Genomic DNA, 14,525 nt, shown 5'->3' with positions numbered 1-14,525 from the left:
CGCTTACTATGTGCAGAGCACTGTATTAAGCGCTTGGAATGGACAGTTGGGCCACAGAGAGAGGAGGAGCGGTGGCGGCGGCGGCGGCGGTCCGGGCGGCTCAGTCCCAGCCCGGTCCCCTCTCCTGCCCCTTCCCCGCTCCAGCCCGACCCTGCCGTGGGGCGCCGGGGGGCTCGGTCGCGCCCCCCGCCCCCCGGGGCCCCGCAAACCTCTGGAGGAGACGGAGGGTTTGGGGAGGGGGCTCGGCTCGGGGCCTCCAGGATTGAGCGCCGAGGGGCGGGGCGGAGGAGCCGCGGAGCGCGGACAAATCCAACAACAGGTAGTTTGGCTCTGGAAGGAGGGAGGAGGAGGAGGAGGAGCAGATAAAGAGGAGGAGGAGGGCAAGGAAAAAGAGGAGGAGCAGGAGGAGGAGGAGGAAAGGAGGGAGGTCCGGCCGGGGCCAGGCCGCCGGGGCAGTCCCCAGGTCTCCGTGCCTCGCTAAGGTACCGGGCGCAGGAGGGAGGCGCGGGGAGACCCCCGGGCGACCCTGGCTGGGGCGAAGCGGGCGGCTGGTGACCGAGACCACGGAACGCCCGCCCAACCGCCCGCCCGCCCGCCCAGGGTGGAGGGAGGTCCGCTTCCCTCCGAGAAAGCGGATTCCTCCAGGCTTTGGCTCAGCCTTCCCCGGGGCACGGGCTCCCCTCGGCTCCGCGCCCAGCCCCGGCACAGAAGGGCTGGAAGGACGGACGGCCGGACGGCCGGACGGACGGGGTGGGGGGCGGAGGGCGGGCAACAGGCTGGACGGCTGGGCTCCTTGCCTTTAGCCTCGACTCCTTGGGGCAGAGGGTCCGGGGACCAGAGGAGGAGGCGGCTGAGCACGGCAGGATGCACAGGGCGGGAGCGGCGCGCCGGGGGGGCCGGCGGCCAGGCGGGGTGTGCACGGCAGTCAGGCAGAGTGTGCACGGCGTGTAAAGGGGTGCAGGGGGTGCACGGCGGGCAGGCAAGGTGTGTAAGGGCGTGCGGGAGGGGTGTGCACGGCGCGGGGGCGCGGTGTGCAAGGGCGTGCAAGGTGTGCCCGGCCGTCAGGTTAGGTGTGCAGGGTGCGCGGGGCGGGCAGGGGCTCGGGAGGGGGCTGCGGGGGCTCCGGGCCCGGGAGGGCGGTGGCGGCGGGTGGGAGACCTCGGGGGTGGAGGGCACGAGGTCAGCGGACGGGCGAGGGGCAGCCGAGGGGGACTTTGCGGGGCTTGGGCGGGGGAGAGGAGGGGGCCGGGCTGGTCCCCCACCGACTCCCCCAACCGAGGGCAGCTCCGGGCCCCGGGAGCGCTCCGGCCGGGGCTGTGCGGGGCGGGGGCGGCGGCCCGGAGGTCACCCGCCTTGTGTTCGCCTTCCCCCCTTCCCCCTCCACCCCATCTAGTCATGTCTGAACCCCAGCGATGGGCAAGATCGAGGACAACGAGAGGGTAATCCTCAACGTGGGAGGCACCCGGCACGAAACCTACCGCAGCACGCTGAGGACCCTGCCGGGCACCCGGCTGGCCCTGCTCGTCAGCGACCCGCGGGGCGGCGGCCTGCCCGGAGGAGGAGGCCCTCCGGCTCCGGGTTCGTCGGCGTCGGCGTCCCCGTCGGCCCCGGCCCCGGCCCCGGCCCCGGCCCCGGCTCGCCCCTCCGTCGGCCCGGGGGCGGGGGTCGGTCCTGGCGGCCCCCGGGCCGGCGTTGGGCGCGAGTTCTTCTTCGACCGGCACCCGGGGGTCTTCGCCTCCGTGCTCAACTACTACCGCACCGGCAAGCTGCACTGCCCGGCCGACGTGTGCGGCCCGCTGTTCGAGGAGGAGCTGGCCTTCTGGGGCCTCGACGAGACCGACGTGGAGCCCTGCTGCTGGATGACCTACCGCCAGCACCGCGACGCCGAGGAGGCCCTCGACATCTTCGAGGCCCCGGACCTCATCGGCGGGGCCGCAGGAGGGCCCGGGGAGGAGCGGGCCGGAGGGCCGCCCGGAGGAGGAGGAGGAGGAGGAGAAGGAGCGGCGGAGGAGCGGGCCGGCCACGGCGGAGGCGGGCCCGGCCCCGACGAGGAGCCCGGCGCCAAGCGGCTGTTCGTCCGCGACGGGGCGGCCGGGCCGGGGCCCCGCGGCCGGGCCGGGCGCTGGAGGAACCTGCGGCCGCGCGTCTGGGCGCTCTTCGAGGACCCCTACTCGTCCAGGGCCGCCAGGGTAAGACGGGACACTGCCCTCCCTCCCACACTACCACCCCCAGCCGCCCTCCATCGCTCCCTCCCGCCCTCCATCATTCCTCCGTCCTTCCTCCTCCCCTAGAAAGAGACCCCCCCCCCCCCCCGCCCCCACGGACGAGCTCCTTCGGCAGCCCCCTCCCCGGGCTTCCTCCCTCCCGCAGCTTCTCTGCTCACCAGAGGCGAAGGGCTTGGAAAAAGGGCCCAAACCGCCCAACGGTCCCTGTCACCCTCACCGAGGAAAGAGCCCACGGGATACGTCCCTTCCCGCCCTGCCGACCCAGGACCCTGGGCATCCTCGTTAATCTTCATTTCCCTTTCCCCGTCCGCCTCTTCTCCCCCGCGCATTCGTTCCCCTTTCTTCCTTTCCCTTTCCAACGTCCCGGCCATCCTCCCGTTGACTGTCCAGGTGAGACCTGAGGCCCATAGAGGCCTGGCCTTCCAACTAGGCTGGGTCCCCCATCTCCCTGGTCTCCCTGTTCTCCCTGGCCTCCCTCAGGCCGGATTCCATCCCGGGTGATGAAGGATGGGAGACTGCACTGGGGAAATCCTTCTAAGCGATGTTCCCATCCGCTCAGCTCAATCCCGGTGTGCCCTGATTTGGATGTGGGGTGGATCTGGTTGAGCTTCCATTTTCCTAGGAAACTGAGTTTTGAAGACTGTGGGGAAGAGTTCTCTCTGCGATGTCGGTCTTGAGAGGGATCCGGAATTAGCTTCCTTATCCCCCTTTACTCTGAGGGACCAAATCAGCTGGCTGTAGCCCAGATATCTATTTAACCCTTGATTTAGAGTGTGACCTATATAGAGTAATTTTTAATTTCTGATTTTATTGGAAGGAACATGGCCTAGTGGGGAGAGCATGGGCTTGGGATTCAAGGACCTGGATTCTAATCCCTGCTCCTCCATTTGTCTGCTGTGAGACCTTGGGCAAATCACTTCACTTCTCTGGGTCTCAGTTACCTCATCTGTAAAAGGGGGATATGGACTCCGAGTCCCATGTGGGACAGGGACTCCCTGATTAACTCGTGTCTACCCTGGCGCCTAGAACGGTGCTTGGCACCTAGTAAGCACTTAACGAATGCCATTATTATTATTGTTCGTGCTGATCCTCTTTTCTAAAATCGGCATGTGGCCAAGGCTTCGATTAAGTTTCTAAAAGGGCTGTATAGAAAGAAATAGGATTACCCAGTGTTTAGAGAAAAAAAACAACAGTAAGAAACTCTCCCCTCCCCCCACCCCCTTAAAAAAATGACTCGGTGAGTTTTAATTAGACACATGGAAAAAAAATTCTTACGTTTGCACTGTTGGTGTCTGGGATTGTTCTAACATAGTGAGGACACACACCCCTTCGTCCAGAAGAGTGAGAAAGCCCCCGCTTCCCTTTGTTTCAGACTTCTTGGTTGCCTTTGCCTGTCAGCATCCTGTAGGGAATGAAAGGAAGTGTGCAACTCATCTAAACTACTAGCTGCAAATAAGGATAAATTCAAGTGGATTCAAGAGTACTTTCTTGCGAAGTTATATTGACTGCTGACAAATATAAGGGAAGTAGAGTCCTTTCAATTTTTGGTAACTCGCAGGCGAGACCCTGAGACTTTGCTCTCCCCATAAATTTGTCATTCTTCAAAAAAAGCACATATATGTGTGTATATACTCATATATTTGAGTGTGAGTACGTATATATGTATATTGTATCTACTTATGCCAATATCTGTGTGACTTTAGGAGAGTCATATCTACTTTTGTTTCAGGATACTAGGGTTTTGACTTTAGAACTTACTAAAGATGATCCTTCTCAAAATTCTCAAACTCACAAAGTTATATATCCTAGTTTCAGGTAAACCCAAAGAACATGATGACTGGATCTCTTCATTTGGCAGGTGAAGTCACTAATGATTTTTCTTCAGTGCTGTCATATTTGCAATATGATAGGCTGCTTAAACTGGAAAATGTGTATTTGTTAACCATCCAACACCGGGGATTAGGTGGCATAATTTTGTTCTAGCTATTTTACACATGAGGAAAGATACTGGTAAGTGGGATGACCTGCCCAAGGTCAGGCATAGGTAACACTACACTTAACAGTTGCTAAATTTTTAGTCTGACACTGGAGACCTCTGTTTCCTCCCCAGCTGGGTAAATAAAATGAGAAATTCATTGAATTTCTGATTTGTCCAAATAATCTACTTCTTCTTTGGTTTGGATAGGGACATATAGGGGTAGGCTGGTTAAGCAGTATTCTCCATTCTGTACAAATTCCGATTTCTGCAAATAATCTACTTCTTTGGAGAGCCGCACAGAGGTGGGCAGTTTGACCAGTATACACCGTAACATCATGGGAAAACTTACACTGAGCTATTATTTAAGGTTTGAAAATACCCTGAGTGAATTCCTCTGTTTTTATCAGCTAATTAGTATTTAACATGTTACATCCTCCCAAGACCTGTCTTCTCCGAAGACCATATTTTAGAATTTCAGGGGCTTTAGTGCCAAAAAATTTGTTCTGTACCCAAATGTTGATGAATGTAAAATGGGTAAATAATACCATGTTGATTTTGGACTTTGTACTATTCTCAATTCAGTGTCCTTGACAGACAGAGGTCTGCCTACGTAGGTTAAAATGCTTTTTGAAGAGTACTCTTTGGATTGAAAAGTCTCTGTGTGGTCTAATGTGCATGAGGCAATCCTAATACTGAGCCAATCTAGCATTAGAAAGGACCGCACCATGCAGAAACCATGAACGTTGGGGAGCCATCCAATTTGAGGTCCATCTCTGAGCACCCTACACTCCACGGCATCTTCCTCAGGATTCCTGATTAGTACTCCTTTGTGTGATCGATCCAGTACATTTCCAGCTACCTGCCCCCCACCTCCACCCCCATACACACCATTTCTTTTGCTCCGACTCTCCTACCATTCTAGATGGTTTTAGAGATGCCCTCCAAATCTGGGAAGGCTAATGGCAGTGGAACACTGAGCCTCCGGCACCCAGTGCCAGTGGGGCCCGTTGGATGGATTCCAGGTCCAAGTGGATTTTGTGTAGGTATGATCAGATGCCAAAGTTATTCTATGTGTGGATGACCTCCAGTTTATTTCAATCTGACTGCTCAATTGTAACCAAAAAGCCTAGTAATAATAACAATAATGATGATGGCATTTGTTAAATGCTTACTATGTGCTAAGCACTCTTCATTCATTCATTCATTCAATCAATCATATTTATTGAGTGCTTACCGTGTGCAGAGCGCTTGGAATGTACAATTGGGCAACAGGTAGAGACAATCCCTTCCCAACAATGGGCTCACAGTTTAAAAGGGGGAGACAGCAAAACAAAACAAATAGGCATCAATACCATCGAAATAGATAAATAGAATCATAGATATATACACATCATTAATAAAATAGAGTAATAGTAAATACAAATATACACAGGTCCTGTGGGGAGGGGAAGGGGTAGAGCAGAGGGAAGGAGTAGGAGGAAAGGGGAAGGGAGGAGGGGCAGACGGAAAGGGAGGGCTCAGTCTGGGAAGGCCTCCTGGAGGAGGTGAGCTCTCAGTAGGATTTAGAAGAGAGGAAGAGAGTTAGTTTGGCAGATGTGAGGAGGGAGGGCCTTCCAGGTCAGTGGTAGGACATGGGCCAGGGGTCGACGGTGGAACAGGCGAGAATGAGGCATGGTGAGGAGGTTAGCGGCCGAGGAGCGGAGTGTACGAGCTGAGCTGTGGAAGGAGAGAAGGGAGGTGAGGTAGGAGTGAGCAAAGTGATGGAGAACTTTGAAGCCAAGAGTGAGGAGTTTTTGCTTCATGTGAAGGTTGATAGGCAATCACTGGAGGTTTTTGAGGAGGGGAGTGACATGTCCAGAGCCTTTCTGTAGGAAGATGATCCCGGGCAGCGGAATGAAGAACAGACTGGAGCGGCGGAGATGGGAGAATGGGAGATCATAGAGGAGGCTGGTTGTTATATAATAATCAGGTTGTTATATGATGAGAGATTGTACCAGCAAGGTAGTTTGGATGGAGAGGAAAGGGAGGATCTTGGCGATGTCGTGAAGGTGAGAGCGGCAGGTTTTGGTGACGGGTTGGATGTGTGGGGTGAATAAGAGAGCAGAGTCAAGGATGACACCGAGGTCGCCGGCTGGAGATGGGAAGGACGGTAGTGCCCTCCACAGTGAAGGGAAAGTCAGGGAGAGGTCAGGGTTTTGTAAGGGAAGATAAGGAACTCAGTCATGGACATGTTGAGTTTTAGGTGGTGGGAGGAAATCCAGTTGGAGATGTCCTGAAGGCAGGAGAAGATATGAGTTTGGAGGGAGGGAGAGAGAATAGGGGAAGCTGTGGGAGCAAATGAGTTCACCAAGGGAGTGGGTATAGATGAGTATAGTATAATGAGTATAGTTCTAAGCTCTGGAGTAGATACCAGGTTATCCGGTTGTCCCACATGGGACTCACATTCTTCATCCCCATTTTACAGTTGAGGTAACTGAGGCACAAATTAAGTGACTTGCCTAAAGTCACACAACTGATAAGTAGCTAGTAGTAAGTTTCCCGTTAGCATCAGTTAGACACATATAAATATATATGACGAAATTTCATAAACCTCTGATTAAGTCTGTCTTGTGTCTTTATGTACCCTGGACAAATGGAGCTAGTGAGGGGCAAAGGGGAAATTAAAATTTTCTAAACTTTACAATAAAAGATGAAAAAACTCAGTTACTGAGCTATTTGGCTTGGTGAAACCATCACTTTTTGGGGGGGATAAAAGCTTATTTTATTGTTATATTTATTTTTGTGATATGTATAATATATTATATTTTGTTATAGTTTTGTTATTTTGGTTGTTATTTTTAACAAATCTATTTTAAATACTTCTCTTTCACTAATTTAACTGAATTTCAGAATTTTAAGCCAACAGCGTATTTACTTTACCAATATTCCCTCTTTCATTCACTAATTCTTCCCTGATAGGAAAATCGAATCAATCTCATAATAATTGTTTTCATTTTTTATCATGTGAGCTAAACTCATTGATTCTGAAAAACAGCGAAAGGAACTGAATCATTAAGGGAAGCAGCATGGCCTAATGGAAGGAGCCTGGGCAGTCAGAGGACATGGGTTCTAATCTCAGCTCTGTCACTTTTTTTTTAATGTTTTTTGTTAAGCACTTACTATGTGCTGGGCACTGTGCTAAACGCTGGATACAGGTTGATCAAGTTGGACACAATCAGTGTCCCACATGGGGCTGACATTCTTATTCCCCATTTTACAGATGAGGTAACTGAGGCACAGAGAAGTTAAGTGACTTGCCCAAGGTCACACAGCAGACAGGTGGCAGAGCCAGGGTTAGAACCCAGGTCCTCCTGACTCCCAGTCCCATGCTCTATCCACTTGGCCATGCTGCTTCTCCTTTGGGGAAGTCATTTAATTTCTCTGTGCCTCCATTTCCTCATCTGTAAAATGGGCATTAAATCCTACTTCTTCTACTTAGTCTGTGAGCCCCAAGGGAACAGAGACTGTGTCTCACATTTACCCCAGCGCTAACTACAGTGCTTGGCGTACAGTATTCATTCATTCATTCAATAGTATTTATTGAGCGCTTACTATGTGCAGAGCACTGTACTAAGCGCTTGGGATGAACAAGTCGGCAACAGACTTGTTGTTGTAAGTACTTGTAAGTACTTAACAAGTACTGGAATTATTATTAGTCATTTTTGGTGACATATTTCCTTTTCATTTGCTTAGGGTAACATCATTCTGACTTTTTGTAGTGTGTGTTTCCTATGGGAGTGTAGTATTTTAATTGTCACAGAACTAATTTAATTCTTTGTAATAACCAGGCTCACATTTCATATATACGATTTCTGAATTTTAAACTTTCTCTAAAATAGAAATTCATAGGAATTCAAATAGAAGTTGTCATGGTTACCTGTTGTGGGGAAAGGAAAAATTATTTTAGTGGTATCATTTAATGATATTGCACAAGTAGTGCCAGTGGACAGAAGATGCCAGTTCTTCAACAGCCATTAAGAACCTGTTTTATGTTTTCCAACGCTGTTCAGATACTCTATTTACATTTTGGAAGTCAATGCAAATTACTGTTCTTTGGACAGATTTCCAGAATTATTTGAGCCGTTTAAAAGCAAATTAATATGGAATGAAGACTGCATCTGTGTCGTCCAATTAAATCGGGGAATTATTCAGTGGATTTGTTCCATGTAGACAACTCTTAATGAATAATTCAGACCCAGAGTGGGTTTTGGGGTGGCCTGGAGTATTCAACCAGATAATCGAATGCCTCCAATTTACTTGGCTATGCAAAAACATTTTTTAATAGTCATGTTTGCCCTGTCCCTGTAGTAGTCAGATGTTACTGATTATGAAAAGCTATTCCCTGGGTGTGATATTTGAGGACCTTCTATCACCTTGGCATGTGACCATACTAATTTTCTGAGATTTCTCAACACTTCAGGTGCTCATTATTTTGTGTTCAAGATTAACGGTGGTTTTGAAAGTTCAGTGACACGGAGTTATTGGAATACCAGGATATATGTCCTATCTTTCATTCATTCAATACTTTTATTGAGTGCTTACTAAGTGCAGAGCACTGTACTAATCGCTTGGAATGTAAAGTTCGGCAACAGATAGAGAGAATCCTGCCCAATAATGGGTTCACACTCTCTCAAACTTCATAGATGTTAAATTTACATATTTTGGCTTAAAATTATTTATTACTCTGTTAGTTTTATAACCAGCTCTGAATTTCTCTGTGTAAGAAAGAATGTTATGTAACTGCAGCGAACTGTGAAAAAGATCATACCACTCATTAGCAAACAGATGTACCTTCCACATCAACAATTTATCTGAAAATGAAAATAAATGTTTCTTAGCACGTATCAGTAGAACTATAAAAGAAAATAGGTTGAGAGCTTTTGAATGAGTCATTTTTGTCTTTATCATTGTTCTATATTTCAAGTATTAGTTTCCAAAACCTGTCTGTCCGTATTATAGCAGCTCCTATTACAGACAATTTAAAAACTATTTGTGTTGATTGATCTGCCAGTGAGAACTGTGACAGCTTCATAAAATGGATTTATGGAAGGAAAATAATTATTCCTACAGCCAAACCCATACAAAAGAGGAAATACGAAGAATGCATTTCTCCAAGAAAATGCTTCTTTGTACGATTGACCCATGAAATCCTGGAGACTATTTTAGATAACCTCAAATGTCTTTTTTTTCATTTGTTTAGCTGTGCATCCATGTGTGTGTGTCTGTGTGTGCTTGATCAGTGGTATTTGTTAAGCGCTCACTGTGCGCCAGACAGTGTACTTCATTGTGTATACATTTTGGTTTATTCATTTGCATTTTTCAGATTTTCAAAGAGCCTAATGCCCCACATATGAAAATATATAGATACCTAAGTCCTGGTCTAGGTATCTTAATCTGTTGAAGAGGTTTGGTTTTTGGAGACTTTGGTTCTGGGTAGTTCCTTCGCTACTGACTACTTATGGTTCAACCACTGGTCTTGATCTTTTAGCTGAACTTTTTAGACAATAGAGTATTAATGGGCTGAGCAGAAGAAAGTCAGGTAATGGGTGAGCGAAGAATGTATTTTCATCTCAGTCTTTCACCTCAATTCCAAAATGACAAGTGAAGACATGATCCTATGTGAGTTTTCCTAAAAGTGAAAACCAAACTTTCAGGTATTCATTGCATATAATTTATTGCTCAAACTGCTATAAACAAAGCAATGGAAGTTTCAGATTTTATGTGTTCAGTACTTCTGAGTCATATATTTAGCTATTATGACAATCTTGGATATAGTCTCCAGATGAAATTGTAAGCGGTATTAAAGAAGCTATGACATTTCTCTCAAATATCCCCATAAGAAAAGTGTCAAGTTGGATTTAGTGAGAAAACAAACTAGTAGAAGATCACACCCAGAGATTATAGACGGTCAATTAATGGTATTTATTGAGTAAATATCGTGTGAAGAGACTACATTAAGCGCTTGGAAGAGTGCATTACAACAGAATTGGTAGATATATTTCCTGGATCTGTATCCTTTAGGCACTTGATAATCATCCCTCCTTCTGCCCTGTGGCACTTACGCACATATCTGTAACAATTATTTATATTAATGTCTGTCTTTCCCTCCAGATGGTAAGCTTGTTGAGGTCAGGGAATGTGTCTGCAAACTCTGTTGTACCATCTCTCCCAAGTACTTTGTACAGTTGTCTGTCCACAGTGAGTGCTCAATAAATACCATTGAATGAGTCCCTGCACACAGGGAGTTTAGAATCTAGAGGCGGGCAGGCATTAAATCAGTGATACCTACAAAAGTACTGTGGGTCTGAAATTGGGGTGATTATTCATTCATTCAGTAGTATTTATTGAGCGCTTACTATGTGCAGAGCACTGTACTAAGTGCTTGGAATGTACAATTGGGCAACAGATAGAGACAATCCCTGCCCAATGACAGGCTCACAGTCCAAACTTTGATACCACAGTCTCAAGGCTATACAATCTAGCCTTGAGATAACCACAAGAGGAGTGGGGAGGGGAAATCGCAAACCACATCACTGGATCTCACATGACTTGAACACTGTGATTTTGTTCGCAAAAACCCCGCTGCATCATTTGCTTAAAGGTATATATGGGGGAGAGAGTAGGGGAAATGAGGACATAGTCCGAGAATGCCTCTTGGAGGAGGTATGTGATTTTAATGAGGCTTTGAGGGTGGGGAAAGTGGTGTTCTGTCCTATATGAAGGGGGAGGGAATTCCAGGCCAGCGGGGCAAGCGTAGGTGGTGAGAGAGACAAGCTTGAAGCACAGTGTGAAGGTTGGCGTTTGGAGGACTGAAGTGTGCAGGCTGGCTTGTAGTAGGAAATCTACTACAACTACCATCTCTATGCAGATATTCCTAAACCTACATCTTCTAGGCTGATCTCTTTCTTTCTCTGCAGTCTCACATTTCCTCCTGACTTCAGGACATCTCTACTTGGATGTCCCGCCGACACCTCAAACTTAACATGACCAAAACAGAACTCCTCATATCCCCACCCCACCCTGACTTCCCCCTGACTTTCCCATCACTGTAAACAACGTCACCATCCTTCTTATCTCACAAGCCTTGGCTTTATCCTCGACTCATCTCTCTCATTCAACCTACATAGCCAATCAGTCACTAAATCCTGTCAGTCCAACCCTCAGGACATCGCTAAAATCTGCCCGTTCCCCTCCATCCAAACTGCTACCACAGTACTCCAAAGCACTTATTTTATCCTGCCTTGATTACTGTATCAACCTCCTTGCAGACCTCCCTACCTCCTGTCTCTCCACTCCAGTCCATATTTCCCTCTGCTGCCTGTTCAGTTTTCTACAGAAACTTTCAGTCCATTTTTCCCAACTTCTCAAGAACTTCCAGTGGTTGCCCAGCCGCCTCTGCATCAAACAGAAACTCCTTACATTTGGTTTTAAAATAGTCACCTTGCCCCCTCCTTGCTTTTAACTACTACAACTCAGTTGCTTCTCTAGTCGTTGCATTTCTACTATGACTCAGCCCACACACTTCAAGACTTGATCTTGTCTATTTCGCTGCCACCTCTCACCTACATCCTGCTTCTGGCCTGGAACACCCTCTCTCTTTATAGCTGACACATGATCACTCTGTCCTCCTTCAAAGCCTTATTGAAGATACATCTCCAAGAGACCATCCCCTACCAAGCCCTCATTTTCTCTTCTCCCACTCCCTTCTGATTGCCCATGCACTTAAATTTGCACCCTTTATTCGCCCCTCCATCAGCCCCTCAGCACTTAGGTACAAAAGTATGTACATTATGTGTATTAATATCTGTCTCTCTAATAATAATAATAATTATTGCATTTGTTAAGCGCTTACTGTGTTCCAGGCACTCTTCTAAGTGTTGGGGTGGACACAATCCCCATCCCACAAGGGGCTCACAGTCTCAATCCCCATTTTACAGGTGAGGTAACTAAGACCCAGAGAAGTGAAGTGAATTGCCCAAGGTCATGCAGCAGACAAGTGGTGGAGCCAGGAGTAGAACCCATGACCTTGTGACTCCCATGCACCTGCTCTATCCACTATGCCATGCTGCTTAGCCATGTTGCTTCTCTAGACTATGCTCACTGTGGGCAGGGGATGTGTCTACCAACTCTGGTATATTGTACTTTCCCAAGCACTTAGTAGAGTGCTCTGTACACAGTAAGTGCTAAATGAATATGATTGATTGAAATCAGCGATGAAAGATAGAGGGAGAGAGCATTCGTTCACTCATATTTATTGGGCTTATACTGTGTGCAGAGCACTCAACGGGCTTGACGGCTGTAAAGCCAACAGGAAGAAGTTTCTGCTTAAGGCAGAGACAGATGGACATTCATTCAAGGTTCTTGAAGAGTGGTGAGACAAGGACTGAATTTTTTTAAGAAAAATGATCCAGTTAAGCAGGACCAAGTAAAAATTGGAGTGAGGAAAGGCAGGAGGCAAGGAGGTCAGTGAGAAGTTCTGATGCAGTAGGCAACGGGGGATAGGATAAGTGCTTAGATCAGCTTGGACGTAGTTTCGATGGAGCAGGAAACAAGTATTTCTCTCTGCTATCTTTGCATTTTTTCTCTCTCTTTCTCTGTCTCTTGACTAGAGAGAGGTATTGCTGTCTTTTGTGACTTAGACTGGTCAGTTTTGAATTGTAGTTCCTTTGACTCATTCTACATACTTACTAGAGAAGCAGCGTGGCTCAGTGGAAAGAGCACAGGCTTTGGAGTCAGAGGTCATGGGTTCGAATCCTGGCTCGGCCACTTAGCTGTGTGACTTTGGGCAAGTCACTTAACTTCTCGGTGCCTCAGTTACCTCATCTGTAAAATGGGGGTTAAGACTGTGAGCCCCACGTGGGACAACCTGATTCCCTTGTGTCTACCCCAGGGCTTAGAACAGTGCTTGGCACATAGTAAGTGCTTAACAAATACCAACATTATTATTATTATTTTGGCCAGCATTTGAGTTTTGGGGGAATAGGCTAAGAGGGAAGCATAGGAGACAGGGAGATGTAAAATAGCAGATTATTGCAATATTTTTAAAGCTACAAGGACTGACTACTGGGGCTTGATCAGATCCGGGGACAACTGGTGCTTTAAATAAAAGATCAAATTGATAAAAACCCTGTTTTACATTTTGAATATATTGTGGGGGTATCTCTTGACTAAGAGGCAAAATAAGAACTAGCTCTCTGCATTTATAACTTCTATCTTTTGCTCTACGGCTATTGAGGAGCTGCAGCTTGGGTTACCATGGAAACTAGTTAGCTCATGGCTTCCTGTTTCCATTGAAAACAGCCTCCTTCTCTCAGCAACATATTGATCTCAGGCAATCATCTTGCCGAGGCTGTCGCATGAATTCTGTGGAGGGGATCATCTTTATTATTTAAGAATTGTTGAATTTGGCACAGGTACCCTGCCAAAGGATTACTCATCCAGTTGTCTGAGAGTGTCTTGCAAAGACAACAGGCTCATCTCTCATATTTTGGTTAATACAGAATATGACAACGCCACTCATTTGGGTATTTAGGAAAATGACCATTACACTTTAAGTGTTTATAAAATATTGTCCAAGTTTCATTCTGTTAAATAACTAAGCTATCAGCTAGCAAAATAATTTCTTGTTGGTGAGCAGATTTTACTAGTAGTTTTAATTTATGTGTACTTTTCGAATATGCTTTTCAGCATAGTTCAGGGAGAGATGTGTACATGCATTTGTAAATACGTAAGTGTAAGTACATTTCGTATCATTTGTGTTTATGACTATCCCCACACTTGCTTAGACAGTTTCCTGAGAAGGAAAAAATAAAATGAACATATGTGGTAAATGCAGTATATGTATTGGCTGAGGCCAGACCTTTAAGAGAGGTCTATTTTAAGTCATTTTGGAGTGAACATTTACAGAGTTCACTCGTTGTGTCTGCGTGCAATATTTTTCTGTTTTATAGATCTACATTTTGTAGTATGGGTCTTTTTAATCCCACATGCTTGCTCGGTTCCACAGTGGGTGGGTGCATTTTGTTTTACAGATCTGTCAAGATGATGTCATTAATGGCTACTGCGTCATCATCACATAGTCACCCCATCTTCCAAGCAGGGGGTGGTGCTGAGGAAGAGAGAGGCAAGACTTTCCATGAAGTTCGAGAGGAAAGAGCCCAGGCGGAATTCTCCTGGTTGGGGGATGGGGGTGGGAGGCAGAGAGCCGCAGCTGTCACCTCTAACCTCACTTCAAGGCTGCGGGAAGGGAAGGAGCCGGGACACATGTTACCAAAGCTGTCGCC

At 47.5% G+C, this 14,525-nt stretch overlaps 1 protein-coding gene across 1 annotated transcript in view; it reads left to right on the top strand.

Moving 5' to 3' along the window:
- Positions 1 to 405: 405 nt before the first annotated feature.
- The window catches only part of KCNC2 (potassium voltage-gated channel subfamily C member 2), a 212,091-nt gene continuing 197,971 nt past the window's right edge, over positions 406 to 14,525 (top strand). The window contains 2 exon segments of the mRNA XM_029079484.1: positions 406 to 482; positions 1,394 to 2,189. Coding sequence (XP_028935317.1) covers positions 1,413 to 2,189 — 777 coding nt within the window. The 5' untranslated portion in view covers positions 406 to 482; positions 1,394 to 1,412.

This window comes from Ornithorhynchus anatinus, chromosome 14 (genome assembly GCF_004115215.2).
Source record: "Ornithorhynchus anatinus isolate Pmale09 chromosome 14, mOrnAna1.pri.v4, whole genome shotgun sequence".
NCBI lineage: Eukaryota > Metazoa > Chordata > Mammalia > Monotremata > Ornithorhynchidae > Ornithorhynchus > Ornithorhynchus anatinus.
Note: the sequence above shows the minus strand (reverse complement) of the source record. Positions and strands in the feature narration are given on the sequence as shown.